Source organism: Salvelinus sp. IW2-2015, linkage group LG16 (genome assembly GCF_002910315.2).
Source record: "Salvelinus sp. IW2-2015 linkage group LG16, ASM291031v2, whole genome shotgun sequence".
Taxonomy (NCBI): Eukaryota; Metazoa; Chordata; class Actinopteri; order Salmoniformes; family Salmonidae; genus Salvelinus; species Salvelinus sp. IW2-2015.
In genome coordinates, this window is record NC_036856.1 from 15,062,599 (window position 1) to 15,081,250 (window position 18,652).

At 45.9% G+C, this 18,652-nt stretch overlaps 1 protein-coding gene across 1 annotated transcript in view; it reads right to left on the reverse strand.

Annotated features, from left to right (window-relative positions):
- Positions 1-313: 313 nt before the first annotated feature.
- LOC111975388 (histone-lysine N-methyltransferase, H3 lysine-79 specific) overlaps positions 314-18,652 on the reverse strand; it is a 29,438-nt gene continuing 11,099 nt past the window's right edge. The window contains 28 exon segments of the mRNA XM_024003649.2: positions 314-3,590; positions 3,879-4,176; positions 4,179-4,366; positions 4,369-4,412; positions 4,414-4,579; positions 5,467-6,132; positions 6,253-6,326; positions 6,429-6,631; positions 7,378-7,937; positions 8,059-8,101; positions 8,454-8,603; positions 8,723-8,828; positions 10,082-10,497; positions 10,668-10,793; positions 10,927-11,064; positions 11,176-11,277; positions 11,566-11,657; positions 11,765-11,878; positions 12,064-12,286; positions 12,400-12,486; positions 12,657-12,698; positions 13,565-13,671; positions 16,960-17,028; positions 17,455-17,537; positions 17,677-17,732; positions 17,832-17,894; positions 18,003-18,097; positions 18,238-18,466. Of these exon segments, the coding sequence (XP_023859417.2) occupies positions 4,024-4,176; positions 4,179-4,366; positions 4,369-4,412; positions 4,414-4,579; positions 5,467-6,132; positions 6,253-6,326; positions 6,429-6,631; positions 7,378-7,937; positions 8,059-8,101; positions 8,454-8,603; positions 8,723-8,828; positions 10,082-10,497; positions 10,668-10,793; positions 10,927-11,064; positions 11,176-11,277; positions 11,566-11,657; positions 11,765-11,878; positions 12,064-12,286; positions 12,400-12,486; positions 12,657-12,698; positions 13,565-13,671; positions 16,960-17,028; positions 17,455-17,537; positions 17,677-17,732; positions 17,832-17,894; positions 18,003-18,097; positions 18,238-18,466 (4,395 nt within the window). The 3' untranslated portion in view covers positions 314-3,590; positions 3,879-4,023.

Sequence of the window (18,652 nt, forward strand, 5' to 3'; positions counted from 1 at the left end):
GCTTCAAGATATCTGCTATGTTCCTGAGAGACCTTTGGCAGGATTCAGAGTCTTGTTATGTGAAACAGTCTTAACTGTAAAGTTAATAGAGCAGTATACTGCACTACGGTATTAAATATGTATCCAAATTTGCCAGAGATCATGTGTACTTCTTTAGGGGACGTATTTAAAAATGGGGTACATTGAAATGTTCAAACCTAAAGTAACAATATTCACTACACAATATTATTCTCTCTCCCACACACATTGCCACTCCAGCCAACTAGGAAGTATATTTTCAGATGGGACATTAATAATAAGTCAACAAGCGAGCTTGTGTTGAAGTTTATTAAACCTTTCCCTCCTCTAGCACAACAGGAGAGGAAGTGTATTTAATCAATAGCTGCATTTTCCTTGTTTTAAGTGTAGGAGAGCACCGTACTGTCTGTCTAAGAGTATTCCAATTTGATCTGAATCTTATGTCATAATAAAAGCATCATTGATAGCAACTGCAATTATATCAAACAATAAAAAAAACAATGAAAACATCAACAATAACAGTAATTACAAAAGACCTGTCAGTGCTGATAACAGGGGACTAGCTTCTCTGGTCATGACTGACATGAGCAAATCATTGTCCTCATTCCTGATTGCAAAGTACTGTTGTCTACTGGACAACATTGTGACTATAAAGCTGTGATGTCTTATTTCTCCTCAAGGACACAGATGAAACAAACAAAACAATGAAGATAAATGAATATCCTGCTTCACATCCTCAATTAGTAAGGACTGACACATGACAATCAGATCAAAATGGAGCCTGGTTGTTGCAAACCCACGTAACACATACTAGTTATTCTACTACCAGTTATATTGGAACAATGAACTTGTAATTACAACAGATGTATTATGCTCATACTATGGGAAGGAGGCGGCTTTAAGCCATATCCCAGGACAGGCAGAAGTGAAAGATGAGATTTGGCTTTTGGATGCACCCAGAACCTTATCTGAAATCAGTTTTTATGGTTGAAACAGCACCTTCTCTTTTCTAGTTTAAAATATTTTTTACAATGACTGAAAGGCATGTTGTTTCACAGAGTAGAAGTTTCTCTTTAAAAAGCATGAAGTAAATCTGATTACAATCCAGAACAAATCAAGACAGTCTAGTTGCAGTACAAATCTCTCCCTCTGTATGTGTTAACCACATAATAGTAGAAGCATAGAGTTTCTCTGTGTATATCAGAGGAGATGGTGCCATGTGACTGGCATGCCCTCATTGACACTGAACAGTCATGGTGTTTCACTCACTCTATTAAGGCCCTGGTTTAACAACTCTGCACTGCTGTTTCCCTTGGGTCCAAGCCCAACCTGTTTGACAGGCTGTAGATGTGGGTCACACATCAGCACCAAAAGAAAAAAATACATACAAATATAATACCCCAAATCAATCTAGGCATTTCTTATTCAACTACACACCATTCTTAACACAAACGTATCTGTACAAAACACAGCATCACATGCATTTACAAATAGTCCTGAACAATTTGCAAGTTTCTGAAAGCAAAAGGGTGTTTCGCAGTATGCCAAAAATACTGTGAAAAATCACATCTAATGAGAGCTTTACCTGTTTTCATAACTCTGAGTCAGCCGTAGGTTGAAGATAGCTTTATCAAATCGTGCAGTGACTACAGTTGTACACTAGGCTTAAAACAATTCAATTGGATAATTACATTTTAAATACGAGAAAGAATGCCAGAAAATAGCATTTAAAATGTCACTGTGAACAAGCACCAAGTATTGACAGTTATTGATGTTCTTAATATTGTATAAATAATATTAGGCACAGTCCAGAGTTATACAGATTGTAGCACCATTGATTTCAGACTGAGTCAAGTACACACTTAAACCTATTGCATTCTACACTGTTACACATGTTTCAGGAAAACAAAAACAAAACTTTACAAAATGGAGAAACTTGACAGCATAAATATAATAATCTAAATTATACACAATTATACAGTCAGAGAATGTCTCTTATTCACAGTACAATACTGTTTACAAAAATGAAAAATAAAATCCAATCAAAAGCTGTGAAAATGGCCCAGTAGTTGTTGTTAGTCATGCATTCCCAGTGTGTGAGCGGTGTTTGTATATCAGTGTGTGCAGGTTGAAGTGACTGCAGAAAGCGCCACTACAGTGTTAGTGGACAACAGGTGACACGTACAGACAGCATTTCTACCCAACCCTGTGAACTCAGTGAGATATGACTCCAGAGACTTGCCTGAATACAACACAAACAACATTTGAGTCCCAAAATTACACCTGCATTTTCATCATCATATCAGTGTTTCGGCAGGGATAAAAAAACATAACAAAGAAGCTTAGATTAAGAGTAGTTGAGATTCCTACTTGTGAAGAATGCACATTGCGTTGCGGGTCCCTACGCCCTAGCACTCCAGCTGGCTCTATAAGTAGTGATTATAAACGGACTGTCTCAGTAACTGAATCCTGTTTCTGCTTTCCATCCTCCAGTCCTTCTGCTGTTCACATCATACATGTTGATGCACAGCTCAGCCGGCAGCACTTAAGTGAATGAGAACCTCGGGGCCTACTATTTCATTTCCAGACACGAACGTTATTCATATAATTGATCCTTTGACTTGACAAGGACCATAATTACACCAATATAACTAAGAACTTTTTACTCTGGGCTGACAGCTGACTATAGTGCTGTCCCTGCACCAGGGACATTGTAACAGGGTACACAGATATTTTACCCAGTGCATTTGAACCAACAGCTTCCCCCTGTTTTATACTGTAGCCAAAAGCTAATGTGTTCAAATTATATTTCATTCACTGAACAAATGATCAGGGTTCAAGGTTAGGTAGCAGGGTGCTAGAGATGCAGTGAGGCACAGCTGCATGGTCCCTAGTCCTGATCAGAGCTGGGTTAGACTGGTCTAGCGTGTGTGTGATGGTGTGCGTGGAGGGTGAGGTCTAATATAGCACCCGGTAGTCAGATAATGACAGAACAAAGAGGAGAGTGCGGTCTACTAGGATGACAGACCCACACGAATCTCCCACTGTACACACCGTCTGCCTTTACAAATATAACAGCATCAGTGATATGTAAAACTACACTGCAGACTGACTTCTTCTGTAGTCAAATGTGTGAATTGAGTCTTTAACAAATAACTATGTATATTTAGTAAATCTTATTAGCACCACGTTACATGGTGACAGTGATGTACCTTTACAAGTTACTGCCATGGAAACAGTGCGTTTCAAGTGTCACTATAATGTTAAGAGTAGGCAGCATGCCAATTCATTAAGGATGGGATGAACACAACCCAGTGATTACTATTAGCCTCAACCCACAACACAAACACCCCCGTGACCGCTCAACTCTGCTCAGGACGCCATGCTGCGAGTGTGTGTCAGCGTGAGTTGCCGAAGCAGTGTGTGTGTGTGTGTGTGTGTGTGTGTGTTGAGTCCCAGTACAGTGGCGGTTTAGCAGGCTTAGGAGCACCAGTGAGATAGTAGAGTCCATTGGTCCACACCTGTCCATTTGCATAGGTTACGTTGGGTTGAGGTAGATATTCTTCAGTTACCTGCCAGGCAGAGGAAAGAGCCAGGGTCAAAACCAAATGCTGGCAATTAGCATATATAAAAGCAGGACAGGAGACTGCTCCTGAAGAGTGAGAGTCAGAGTTAAAAAGCACCAAAAACACATGTTTAGATTTTAACAGGTATTGTTATGATTTATTCACAAATGTACAATAATAATAATAAATGCCATTTAGCAGACGCTTTTATCCAAAGCTACTTTTAGCCAAAGCGTCATGCATCATACATTTTTCGTATGGGTGGCCCCAGCGGGAAAGAGGAGTATAACTTACCTTGTTAGAACTGAATAGCAGCTTTGGAAGCACAGGAAAACCAGGTTGTCTGTGTGTCTCTCTCCCTACCAGTCTCTCCCTCTTATCCCTCTGATTAACCCACACCCTCCCTACAACATCCCCCACCCGCCCCTCACCCTATGCCCTATCTAGGCCGGGAGCCAGGGTCGTGAGAGGACGACGTGTAGGAAGCAGGCAAGCCCAGAGTCCCCACATGCTGACCCACCTCCTGAGCTACTGGCCTGGGTTGGAGGGGGCAGATGAGGGGGTAGTGCACTGTGAAGCTACGAGAGGAAGGTAAGAGGGGGAGACAGAAGCAGAGGAGGAGGAGACCGAGAGAGAGGAGGACTGTGCTCTCTGTTGCTGGAGGGAAGAGGGGAAGGCCTCAGAGCGAGACGAGGGACTGGGGTCAGAGGACGATACCGAGGATGAGGAGACGTTGAGATATGGTGGTGGAGGGGGCAGGGAGAGCGTGGGGGTGGAGGGGTGTGCAGCACTGTTTGGGTGCGGCTGTGCTGGGAATGTAGAGGGGCAGGGGGAGGAGGAGGATACAGAGGCCAGGAAGGAGGAGCCTGACTGGGGGGTGGGGTGTTGGTGCGCTGGGAGGAGGAGAGACTGAGCAGAGATGAGGCTTCCTGAGGCTGGCAGCGCAGCCCCAAACTGATGGGAGGACACTGAGGGCACCACGTGGTGAAACATGCCTGTGGATTAAACAGCGAGAGACAGAGAGATGGGGGAGGACACAGAGAAGAGAGAGAGAGAGAGAGAGAGAGAGAGAGAGAGGAGAGAGAAGAAAGAGAAGAGAGAGAGAGAGAGGAGAGAGAGAGAGAGAAGAGAGAGAGAGAGAGAGAGAGAGAGAGAGAGAGAGAGAGAGAGAGAGAGAGAGAGAGAGAGAGGAGAGAGACAGGACAGACACTCAGGCAGGATTTGCATAGCGCCAAGCGAGTCTTACAGACAGGCACACAGAAAGCAAACAGAGACATGTCACTATAAAAGGGTTGACTGAATCAACTGTTATAGACCAAAGGCCATTCCTCTGAAATGAACTAAATGTTTTGTGCAAATAAAACAAGTCTAATCATAGTGAAACGTCTCTGAATTACACACACATGACCAGCAGCATTAACACCAACACCCAAAGAAAATGCAGATCAAGTTCCTTTAATTAATTACTAATCACTGTAATTTGTAAATACTTCAGAGTATTACAGTATAGCTAACCAACACAGACAATTGTAGGCTATATCACAGTATACAGATTGAAGGGCATTAACCATGCCTGTGGCCAAGTATATCATTCTTAAGATCTGCTCTCTTCAAAATGTTAGGCATTTTCCAAGGGTGTCCAACTCAGCATCTGTACAGCCAGTCCATGGCAAAGCAAAGCAGCAAGGGCGTTCAGACAGGCATCAGGACAGGGCTCCCACTTACCTGTGTCCATCAGTAGGCCTCTCCGATTGACTTCCTCTGTACCACTATCTAACACACCCAATCTGAGGACTCTGATCTCACTCTACCCCAAACCATACCCAATGGTGCTGCTGAATGGAAGGAGACTGGTTAGAGTGGGTGTGTCAGTGGGCCTCACCTGCCAGCCCAGCGCTGGAGAAGCTCCCCAGGGAAGAGTGTCCGTTGACCAGGCGCGGGGCCCCGCTCACCGAGGTTCCGGGCGTCTGGGTTCCGAACAGGGACTGGAGGACAGAGGCGCCCCCAAGGGGGAACTGGGCCCCCAGGTAATGTCCCACAGAGGCCCCTGAGGCTGAAGATACAGGGCTGCCCCCCACCTTGCCGCTCAGGATACCCCCGCTGACGGCTGCAGAGATGAAGAGGTTCTGGCTGTTGCCTATGCTGCTGGATGTCTTCAGCTCCCACTCACCCCGGGGCTTCTGTTTGGGCATGGCCTGCCTCTCAGAGCTGCTTCCTCCATGGGCCCCTGCCCCCGGCCGGCCCCCAGACTCCTGGCTAAGGAAGGGGTTAAGGGGGATGTCCTGAAACCCTGAGGGCTCACCCCCGGCCCCCTCGCCCCCCCTCCTCTGCTGCTGCGGTTTGTGATCAGAGTCTGAGTCCGTACCCGTGCCCCGCGGCTCTCTCCCTGTGCCAAAGGGGGAGCCCCCTTGCCTCACCTCGGACAGGGGCTGCTTGAGGTCGGAGATGGGGGAGAAGGTGGATTTCCACTTGCTGTTGGATGAGGAGGAAGATGATGAGGAGACCTCACTTCCTGTGCTGTTACTGCTGCTGCCTCCTGACTTCCTTCCTGTTAACCCAATAGAGATTATTTTTTTAAAGAGCAAAAGAAAAAGCACAGTAGATAGCTGACAGTGATATCATGTTAATTATGCAGGCTTCAGCAGTCACATTTTTGGACGTTCCTTACCGCGCTCCCTGTCCCCTGATCTGCCTGGCCCATCTCGGCTCTCCAAGGAAATAGTGGCAATCTTCCTTTCAATTCTAAATCAAGACAAATTCAAGAAAATTCTACTTCAAAAAATACTCTTCTGTAGAAATGAGTGAGCAACCACATGTTTTTTTTTTCTTCACCATTTACTATACCTTGAGCTGGAGCTGTCAGCGGGGTAGCCAGAGTCGTCATCAGAGCTGGGTGCGGAGGAGTAGCGTCCTGAGCCATTCATCTCCAGAGGGCGTTCTCGCTTCAATACGGGGGGCTGGTCCATGTCTGGACCACAGGGGCTACATCCAGACTGCTCCGGGGAAGAGATGGCAGCGATCTCCAGAGGCTGGTTAATGTTGTTCACCTGACACAACACAGAAAAGAGGGTTAGCCCTAACCCAGGGTTTCCCACTCAGTCCTCGGGACCCGTTTTGGTTTTTGCCCTAACACTACAGCTGATTCAAATAATCAACTAATCATCAATCTTTGATAATTTGAATCAGCTGTGTGTTAAGGCAAAAACCAAAATGCGCACCCATTGAAGTCCCAAGGACCGAGTTTGGGAAACCKTGCCCTAACACTAAAGCTACAATATGTAACTTTTTGGTCGACCTGACAAAATTCACAAAGAAATATAAGTTTTTCTTATATTGCTTTCTTGCTTTCTTTGTCATTCTCAAAGAAAGCAAGTCTAAGAAGCGGTAGATCTGTTCTATGTGCGCTACTTCTATGCTTCCGTATTTAAGTTTAGTTTTTGCATCTTACTTTCGGTTTTGTACACCAGCTTCAAAAAAACATTATTTTTGGTTATGGAAAATATATTTCACAGTGGTTTGGATGGTACAATGATTGTCTACTCTATACTTCCTTGTTTTGTCACAAACTGAAATTAGGCGAACTATTCAAATTTTAGAAACCAGGAATTGGCGGAGAGATTTCTACATTGTGCATCTTTAGCCTACAGTTAAAATATGTATTCAGTAGGGCCTAGATATTAAGGAATCAAACATACAACTCGTCGCAAGTACTGCACTGCAACCAACTTAGCCATTGAAGCCGTGTACCACGTTTTAAAGAACAGGGGAGCAACCTGAACTTAGCTCGACTCACCATGGAGTTGATGTTGAGTGGGGATCCTGATGGGTGATTGGTGGAGCTGAGCCCAGGAAAGGACTTCCTCTTTGGGGAGCCACTGGCAGGTTGAGCCCCCGTTGAGCTGCGCTTCCTCCTCCCACGCTTGCGTTCCTCCTGAGACCCATGGCCGTGAGAGTTTGTGTGCTGGGAGCCCGGCGAGTGGTGGTGGTTGTTGTGGTTACTGTGGCTACCTAGGTGATGCTGGCTCTGTCTGGCCGAGCCGAGGCGGAGGCGAGACGCGGCGCCCCCAGAGGAGGAGGAAGACGACGAAGAGGAAGAAGAGAAGAACATGCGGCGTCTGGACTCGCTGTCCTGGGGCTCCGAGTCAGACTCGCCCTGGCGCTCGGCCCCGTCCTCAGGGAGGATTCTGGGGGTGCCGTCAGCATACTGGAGGACCCCTCCGGTGCTGAGGGGGGGGCTGTGGCCTTGTGTTGGTCCCATTGGAGGGGCACCGTGAGGGGGAGGGGAGGGGGCAGCCCCCTCCTGGTCCTCAGAGTGAGAGCCTCCGTTCATCAGCCCTAAGCTAGAGGAGTACCCTGAAGAAGAACAGAGGGGGTTGGACACTGGTCAGTCATGATATGTCTCAACACATGCAGGATTCAATGGATGAGATCAATACGGTAAACAAGGTAATAGAGTGTATTTGGGACTGCTTACCGTTGGTCTGGCCTGTCTGGGACACAGGGCTCGGTGTGCTCCTCTACAAAAACAAACACGGAGCACTTGAATCAACACAGTGGTTTATTACAGCAAACATGACCTTACTACCCAGTCAGAAATCTACCTGTAGCCCTGCCATTCTCTAAGCCAGTGGTTCCCAAAGTCAGTCAGCCTTTCAACTTACCCTGGAAAGTTGTAATCATAGAATGCACAAGGCGCAACTTCGAAATTGGATAGTGAATCAACAGTTTTCCTCGTGTCATGTCAGTCATTGCAGACCTTCGTGAGCTACAGTATTTATAACTTCAGAAATATCCAGATCAACTGTCCAGAGTGAAAAAGTTTGGGAACCACTGCTCTAAGCCAGAGTTATAGGAGACATATGTACCCACCAGTCTCTCTGCTCGGCTGGGCAGCACCACACTGGCCAGGGGGATGCTAACGGGGAGTTTGCTGGGGTGCACCGTGCTGAGGGGGATACTGATGGGCAGGCTGGTGATGGCGTCACCCTGACCCCCTGCTGGACTCTTCTCCTTACCCCCCTGGACATCACACATACACAGACACACGGGAGGACCAGTCAGACAGACTGAGTACATACTGTGTGTGAGTCAACAGGGTAGGCTGTGTGTCAGTGTGTGGACAGAGGACAGACAGTTACCCTCTCAGCACTCCTGGGTGTGTTGTTCTGCTGACTGTCTGATGAGTTGGGAGACAGGCAGCTCAGTTTAGCGCCTAGTGGAGAGGTGATGGCGCCCATATCCCCCCTGCAGGAGTAGAAAAACAGTCAGGAATACTGTCCTCAACAAACATGGAACACATCTCCATGTTTTCAGGACAATCTACTATGTCAGTCTGTTGATAACTAACCTGAGACTAGAGTCCTGCATCGGGTCGGATACCCACGGTTCCTCGCGGTTGATCCGCAAAAAAAAAATAAAAATCAGCTGGCGGGTGGAATGAAAACATTCTTTCAACCAGCGGGTCGGCTCGCGGTTCAGAACAATTATACTGCGTTTAACGTTTTAAATAAAGATCATATTTTTGGGAAGCTTGTTCTGTTAAATTGTGTCTTGTGAATTCAATTAGGCTATGTTAGTGGTGAGGCAGACATAGCCTAGGCTACCAGCCACGCAGCGAGAGAGTGGAGCAGGAACTGTCCATTTGTTGTGTGGTGCTGAAACGTTCCTAATTTGTCCACGTGCAGAGCTTATGTTCCCTTCTGCCGCACAACGATACATTGGCTAGTTTATTTTCCCGGACTCCTAGCTCACGGGAAAATGGTTAACGTAACAGGAGAAATAAAAAGGTTAAGATGAATACACCATCGTGGAAAGAGGTGCTGCACGAGTGAAATCCTCGGTTTTGGAGTCATTGTGGACAAGGAGGACAACAACCCAGTAGATGGATGCACAGCCTGCAAAAGTGCAAGCAGGTGTTTGTTAACAATAATTCAGTTAATTGTCAGTTAATTATTACAATAATTCAGGCTTTCGTGCATTTAGACCATATACGCAGGAAATGTTACACCTGTGCGGCTGGTAAAAGTTTGAGTAGCCAATAGCCTACTAAATAAATGTAGCCTATTTGATTCTGGGAAATGTTCATTTAAGTTTCAATTCAACTACTTGATTATCGAAACAATATTGAACGTAAAGGTATTGTTGTGTTGGCAATAGACTTACATTAGATAAGGAATAAGGAGGTTACTTAGAAAGCTCTTTTTCAAAGTGATTTGAGTTGTCAATGTGCCGCATCGCATTCTGCATAGTTTCCATTTTTAATAGACATAAATAGACACAAATGAATTCATGCAGGGAATGGGAATACTCTACAACTCTGTTAGTTGTCGATGTTATTTTGGCGGGTCACGGATCGCTTCTCGGAACAATTCTACGCGGATGGGTCAGGTTGCGGAGAAAAATCTGTCCTGATGTCGGATATCGGGTGAGGCTCCGAATTGATGTGGCCAGCGCGGGGTGGGTGCGGCTCCAAAAAACGGACCCGTGCAGGACTCTACCTGAGACCAGTGAAGCCCAAGCCTCTGAAGTGTGCAGTACTAGAGTCCTGGTTCAGGTGTCTGCGCAGGGCGATCTTGGCTGGGGAGAAGCGGGTGTAGTCAGGGAGGGGGTGACCCAGCTGCCTGTGCCGGGCGTCCGGGGTGGGGGGCACGATCTCGTGGTCAGGCGAGATGGGCAGGTAGCGGGAGAGGAGCTCTCCCTTGGTGCCCCTCCTGTCGAAGCAGGGTGAGGTGGTGCAATTGATGGACAGCTCGGGGCTGAGGCCGGCCACGACCAGGCTCAGTTTGGGGGTGTCGTGGTCCAGGGTAGTGCGAGGGAGGCCCTTTCGGTAAGGGGAACCCTCACAGGGACTGTAGGACTTGAGCTGGAGCAGCTCATGTTGTCTCTGACTCTTCTCCAGCTCCACGATGCTGATCTGAGAACCAACACAAGGGGGAGCCGTTACACAAGGTAAGGAATAGGAACATCACTTTGCTAACAAAAACTATGCTTCACAACAACAGTAGATGACCAATTCCTCCACTGTTTCTAAGTTTGTCGGTAGAGATAGGTGGAAGAGAGAGGAAGGGGCACAGAGGTGTGTACCTGTAGCTCGAGACAGTGCCGCTGTTTTTCAGAGATCTGTCTACGTAGGGCCTGCTTCTCCTTCAGCAGACTCTCAAGACACAGAGAGCTCCAGTCCAGCGTTAGCTCTTCACACCGAGACTTCAACTGAAACAGACCGTTATAGTTAGTGAGTTACAAGTCTCTGGCTATATGTCTGACAGAATGCCCAACACGCAGATCAACCCCAATGTGAAAAGGGGCAGAGAGATGGCACCCAGGAGTAGCGAGGTTGTCTCACCAGGAACAGGCTGTGGTCCCTCAGCTCGATCATGTCTCTCTCCAGCTGCTTGGTCTGCTCCTTCAGCTGATGGTTGTGGGCTGAGATCTCCTTCTGGGCCTGCAGCAGGTCCTCCACAGTTAGGGCCTTCACTCCCAGCTGAGGGGAACACAGAGACAGGGTAAGACGTTTGGCGATCGAGTACACTCCCAACATTGGCTTCTCATTACCAGCTGGTTTCATTAGACATTCACCACGTTATCTGCCTACCTCATCCAGTTTGGTGTGGAAGAGGCCTTTGATCTTCTCTTTATGGGTCTGACACACAGTCTGCAGCTGCTCCGCCTGCCCAGAGAGCTCTCTGTGTTTTAGCTGCAGAGGTGGAGGAGAGATGGAGGAAGAGGGAAGGAGTAACACAAGAGAAAAGGGAAAGGTTTAGAGGTTGAGACTAAAGCAGAAGCAACATTCCCAGGGGGTTAGTCTCCTTCAACATGACTGATAAAGGGAGGGTTGAGAGCTGAAGTATGAGCCTGAGGGAGTGAATCTGAATGCAGTAATTTATGATATCATCTATTACTCTTTAACGAGGTGGCGATACTGTTGTCACATGGATTATTCGCATTTACAAGATGGATTGAGTGATTTGGACATTCTATTTACCTTCTCCTGCTCCAGGACTTGCTGCAGGTGATTGCGGTACTGAGGTGTCTTCATGTAGGTCATGAACTGGAGGTACTGGACTTTAATGTTGTCTGTGGGGGGAGAGACACAGAGAGGACTGGCCTTCAGCTCTGCTGGCTGTGACTAATAGACAGGTCTGTGTGATAAGGAAGGGTGGGGTCAGGGTAGCGAGGCTCACCTAGAAGCTGTTGTAGGCCAGGAGGAGTGGGGCCCAGCAGCAGTTGCCCAGACGCATAGTGCTGAACTTTGGGAGGTAGCTGGTAGAAGGGACTTTGAGGTGACCTGTATGCATCTGTAGAAACAACAAGTCAACTAAACAAACATGGACCATTAAACAAGTTTAAGGCTAAATAAACACAAATGCACAAGGGTATATAGACTCAGCCCTGAGTAGGAGTGTGTGTGTGTGTGTGTGTGTGTGTGTGTGTGTGTGTGTGTGTGTGTGTGTGAGAGAGAGAGAGTGAGCAGGTGGCTCACCCTGGGGGGGTGCTGCAGAGATGGTCTTGGCGTGCAGCAGCTCCAGGGCACTCTGGCTCTTCTTGCTCTTGCATTCGGCTGTGGTCACGGCAGCCTTCTTGGGACGCCCGCGCTTCCGAGCGCTCAGCTTGCGGCCTTTGCTGAGGAGTTTGGCGCGGCGGGGTTTGGGTGACGCCTTCACGACTGCCAATAGCCCCGGTTGCTCATCCTCCCCGCAGGAATCCTGAGACACACACACAGGGAGAGGCCAGCGTGAAAACAAACCAAAGATAGAGTGGTGATCTCATCGGGAGAAGAACTGAGCAGAGAGACGTGAAAGACAATAAAGGGACTTACCTTGTGCTCCTTTGCCTTGGTTGGGGTGGTGTTCTTATTGTCTTTACTATTCTTTTCTTGTCGACGCCTAGCTGCTTCTTGCTCCTCCTAAAAACACATAGGAACATCTTAGTGTTGTTTCACCATGTGAATAGTTCAGGAGGGCATATAAACTGGGTGTAACTGCAAAGACAAACCGGAAGTGACTAAGATTGTCATTACACATACTCTGTGGGCAACATGGAATACAGTGACCAAAGGAACAAAATGGAGCTTACCCTGAGTTTAGGATTTTTGAGACTATGAAAATAGTTTTCAAGCTGAAAAAGAAAAGAAAATATAAAGTACTGCACATGGACACAGAGGCGTAGACAGCAGAGGTCACTCTCCCCTCTCGCTCTTTAGTGCAGTCACCTTGTGTGACACTATCCATAAGCCCTCCAACACGTGCATGTGAGTGGGGGGGTACAGAAACAATGCAGCGATGACCTCACCGTTTCCACTGCCTCAAGTGAATGGAAACATTCAAAACAGCCAGTTGTTTCACTTGCGCTTTCAAGACATGAGAACCGTCTCATCGCTTGAATGCGCAAGTGAAACAACTGGCTAAGTTTTTAAGCAGACTGTTATGGGCCGGTATAGACAAGTATCAAAACGAAACATATTCAAACAGAGAGAAAATTCTAGGTTATATTGGCAAAATATGCCCCCCACAACAGACAGGCAGAAAATGTTAGATTTTCTGCTTGCAGTTAGGCTAACTGTTTGCAAAAAAAGTACTAAGTCTTGTTTTCAGTGTTTCTAAACAAGTTGAAAACACTCATGGTACAACATGTAGTAGGAATGCTGGTTGCTCCATCACCTGTCGCTGTACCACATCTCCTCTGTCCACTGCAGGGCTATACCAGCAGTTGCAGTTGTTTCCTGCAGGGATATGGCCGACTAAACATGTTCTGAGTACTGCTACCGTACGCATTGTCAGAAAATATCACGTGGGTTTGTTATTTACCATGGTATTTGATACACATACAGAATAAGGACAGATGAACTGATGGAGACCTTTGAAGCGTGGGCCATTCATTCAGTTCAAGGTTACCCTTCTTTAAATGGAGCAACTGCCATTGCAACATTGTGTGTGGGACAGAGAAGACGTTTTGTGAGTATAAAAGAGGAGAGCAGGACTCACTATGGTGCGGTCTATTGTATGCAGGTAGTAGGAAACTGGCTTCCCTGTCCAGGAAACTGAACCCCTCAATGGAGACAGCTCAACGACTCTCATTATTGTGCCAATGTCTATAGGGAGAAACAAAGGAAATCAACTAAATGTTTTAGTTCATTGAAATACACACTAAGATATGTTGTCCAAGGGCCACCCACCAAAAACTATCTCAGAAAAGGTGTTGTGTCCCAGGTAGGAAGCGGAAATGGAAAATGTCAACATCATTTGGTAACAGTTTATTTGGACAGTCCATCTGTAGATGCTCTACAACTTCAGACTATCCGGAGCCTCTCGAGTCCCCAACAACTGGATGGTTTGGTTCTCATGGGAAATGGAGCGAGACATTAACAAAGCCACACTCCATCTTAACTCCTCCATATTTACTGAATTGGTTGAACGGTGCAGAAGAGAACCTCCCCAGACAGTCTTTTCTTCTTATCATCAAGACCAGTATGTAGGGGATTTACACAGAACAAAAATATACAATGTAACATGCAACAATGTCAACGATTTGACTGAGTTACAGTTCATATAAGGAAATCAGTCAATTGAAATAAATTCATTATGCCCTAATCTATGGATTTCACATGATGGGGAATACAGATATGCATCGGTTGGTCACAGATACCTAAAAAAAAAAGGTAGAGGTGTGGATCAGAAAACCAGTCAGTATCTGGTGTGACCACCATTTGACTCATGCAGCACGACAGTTGATCAGGCTGTTGATTGTGGCTTGTGGAATGTAGTCCAACTCCTATTCAATGGCTGTGAGAAGTTGCTCGATATGGGCGGGAACTGGAACACGCTGTCGTACACGTCGATCCAGAACATCCCAAACATGCTCAATGGGTGACATGTCTGGTCAGTACAGGCCATGGAAGAAGTGGGACATTTAGTACAGATCCTTGCGACATGGGGCCATGCATTATTATGCTGAAACATGAGGTGATGACGGCGGAGTGCTCACCCACACGACACCATACACGCCGTCTGCCATCTGCTCTTCACAATGAAACAGGGATTCATCGTGAAGAGCACACTTCTCCAGCATGCCATCGAAGGTGAGCATTTGCCAACTGAAGTCGGTTACGACACCTAACTGCAGTCAGGTCAAGACCCTGTTGAGGAAGACGAGCACGCAGATGAGCTTCCCTGAGAAAGATTCTGACAATTTGTGCAGAATTTGTTCTTTGGTTTTGCAAACCCACAGTTTCATCCGCTGTCCGGGTGGCTGGTCTCAGATGATCCCGCAGGTGAAGAAGCCGGATGTGGAGGTCCTGGCCTGGAGTGGTTACACATGGTCTGCGGTTAAGGTCGGTTGGACGTACTGCCAAATTCTCTAAAACGATGTTGGAGGCGGTTTATGGTAAAGATATGAACATTAAATGATCTGGCAACAGCTGTGGTGGCCATTCCTGCAGTCAGTACGCCAATTGCACGCTCCCACAAGCCTTGAGATCTGTGGGTTGTGTGACAAAACTGCACATTTTAGAGGGGCCTTTAATTGTCCCCAGCACAAGGTGTACTTGTGTAATAATCATGCTGTTTAATCAGCCTCACCTGTCAGGTAGGTAGATTATCTTGGCAAATGACAAATGCTCACTAACAGAAATGTTACCAAATTTGTGCACAAAATTTGAGAGAAATAAGCTTTTTGGGCATATGGAACACTTCTGGGATCTTTTATTTCAGCTCATGAAACATGGGACCAACACTTTACATGTTGCATTTATATTTTTGTTCAGTATAGTTTAAAGCGTTTCTTTTATGCCTGCTACATTCGGATAGACAATCAGTAACATTTCAACTAACTATGTACTAATCCTAACAAGCAGTTGCTTATCAACAGATTGTTTGTTATTGGTATGACCATCTGTAGAGCATCTACAGAAGGACTATCCGGACTATCCAAATAATGTGTGACCCATCATTTTGTGTTCTCCAACTTATACAAGTTGCACATTAATTAAATATTATAAATCAAAAAGGTAGCATTTTGAAATAATAGTGCATTTTGGGTCATTTGGGTAAACCTCAACATGATGTTTCCATGTTATATCTTGGATAGAATTGTTACACTCGTTACGTAAACTTCTGTTGTCCATGCTTGCAGAAAGAAAACGCATGCACCGGACAAATTGCCAAATAATACAAGATAAGAAGCTGTTGAAACAGACTAAATAGATTTTTCTCAGATGCCAGAACATCGCTTTATTTAGTTGTCGAGACCTTGATTGTTTTGAGAGCTGTGCTAGCTAGCAAACGTTGTGCCTTCTATAGTTCGGCTAGCAGGCGAAAGCAATGATGGCCCTTGTAGGCTAAATACCACTGCCAAAACATCATCTATTAACTGAGAAAACCACTGTACATGGTTAAAACATACATTATACATGCAAAAGTATGTGGTAACCCCTCCAAATTAGTGGATTCGGCTATTTCAGCCACACTTGTTGCTGACAGATATATAAAATCAAGCTCACAGCCATACAATCTCCATAGACAAACATTGGCAGTAGAATGGCCTTACTGAAGAGCTCAGTGGCTTTCAACGTGGCACCGTCATAGGATGCCACCTTTCCAACATGTCAGTTCCTCAAATTTCTGCCAGGCTAGAGCTGCCCCGGTCAACGTTAAGTGCTGTTATTGTGAAGTGGAAACGTCTAGGAGCAACAACGGCTCAGCCACAAAGTGGTAGGCCACACAAGCTTACAGAATGGGACAGCAGAGTGCTGAAGCGCGGTAACATCGTCTGTCCTCAGTTGCAAAACTCACTACCGACTTCAAAACTGCCTCTGGAAGCAACATCAGCAAATTAATTGTTCGTTGGGAGCTTCATGAAATAGGTTTCCATGGCCGAGTAGCCGCACACAAGCCTAAGATCACTATGCGCAATGCCAAGCGCGTGGTGTAAAGAAGAGTGGAGGCTGTTATAGCAGCAAAAGGTGGACCAACTCCATATTAATGTCCATGATTGTGTTATGAGATGTTCGACGAGCAGGTGTTCACATACACTGCATGACCAAAAGTATTTCCTCATTTCGGGGTTCATCTCGATCAGTGAAGGCAACGTCTTATTTGAGCTGGCGAAACGAAAAACACCGAACACCGGTGTGCAACAAATGTAACTAAGGTTAAATATAGCAACGTCGGAACGTTGCAAGGGAAATGACCCAAGATGCGCTATAATTGATGCAAAATATTTCAACTATGATTAAAAAGAAAAAAATGTATGTGCAACTTTTAGTTTTGAATCAGACAGTGTTCATGTTAATAACATTATCTACATAATTCTGTTGACATTTCTGCAGTTCCATTTCCGGGGTCTGCCCTGAACATAAACTTGTTCCATGATGAAGACTTACCACTCAAGTTTCGACTGTTGATTCGAAAATTTAGAGGTGCAAAAGGTTTTGATGATACAATTTTCGCACCTAAGAGAAAGAAACAAAGATGAACTTTTCATGAAGGCACTTCACAAAAGGTTGTTTGAAATTGACAGATTAAAAGTAAACAATACAAACACTGATCTATAATGAGTCCCAGATCAAACCATTGATCTGTGTGTGTCTGCTATACATTATCAATGGTAGCATAGATTATAGATCCTCTCATATCTGTCTTTTAAAAGACGGGGTCATGTGGAGGAGAGGTCACACAGCTGAGAGGTCAGAGGTGAAGTGCGTGGAGTTGACACAGCTGCCATTAGCTACAGCATGTTACCCTCTCTCTTGTTATCACTAATGAAAGCAGCTGAATCAATAACATATTGAAATGATCCCAGGTTCTTCATTTGCTATAACAACAATATGGTAGGGTGTCCTTGACACTGGGTAACAAAAGGGCCATTTTCTACCTACCTTCCTTCATGTTAGCAAAGCGCTCCTTCAGCTGGTGATCCACTTCTGGACCAAAGGCAAAGTTGTTCACAAAAATAACACTGCTAGACAAACGGGGAACAGGAGAAAAGGGGGAAGAGGAAGAAAAAGATTTAGAGTTGAAGCTGTGCTGATGTTTCTCTTCATGTTCAGATGTGTGTAAATACACAGTGGTATCATCCAGTGTACATAGAGATAATGCACCTTGTGTTGGCGATCCTGTCCTTCCACACTTCAGACAGGAAATCCCCCCTCTCCAGCTTTAAAATAAAATAAAGAGGAACATGAGTTGCACATCGATTACTCAGGGACAATTTCTGAGTGACACACGTCTGTCATGACAACAGAATACCACATACCGTGTAGTCCCCGTGTTTCTTCCCATACCACTTCATCCACCTCTTAAATTCTTTATCCATAGACTGAAAGGCAAACCGCAAACATTACAGTCATTCTAAAATCTGTTCCTTCTCCGTTGACTGACAATCATCAAGATAACCAAGACTCTTAAGCTAGATGTGGGAACTTACCTCAGCATAAGTGGCTGGAATGTCTGCCTTCTCCACACCAAAGTAGTGTTTACAGTTCGTTGCTGCGGCAACCTGCAGCACCACTTGTCCCACCCCTGCAATTACAGATAATTGCGAGTCAAAAATAGCACCAACCTGCTTATTTAGACACATCCCACATCAACACACAGAGACACACATTAAGACTGGTTATCTCATTCAGAAGTAAACATTGACATCGTAAACAAACACAGACCGCTGCCGAGGTCTACGAAGGTGTCATCCTCCATCATCTCCATCTCGTTGATGATCTGGGCCACCAGGTCAAAGGAGGTCTCGCCGTACACCTCGGGGGAGAAGGGCTCATAGTTGTTGAGCTTCTCGGGGTCCGTGACCGAGTGGTTATACACCTGCTGCAGGATGTGTCTGAGCAGCCCATTGGACGGCCGCTTGTTCAACTTCAGGGGCGGAGTTGTGCCTTTCCACTGTGACACACATACGGGAGAAGAGGTTTAGAATCAGTATATTACATAGCTAGGATATAAACATATTGCTGGGCTGAAGTGAGCTAGGTTTTACCCTCGGTGACAATACGTCTACAAGAAAGACGTCTGCTTGAATTAATGTGTGGACAAATAAGCTTGACGCAACTCATCTGGAGACATTCCAAC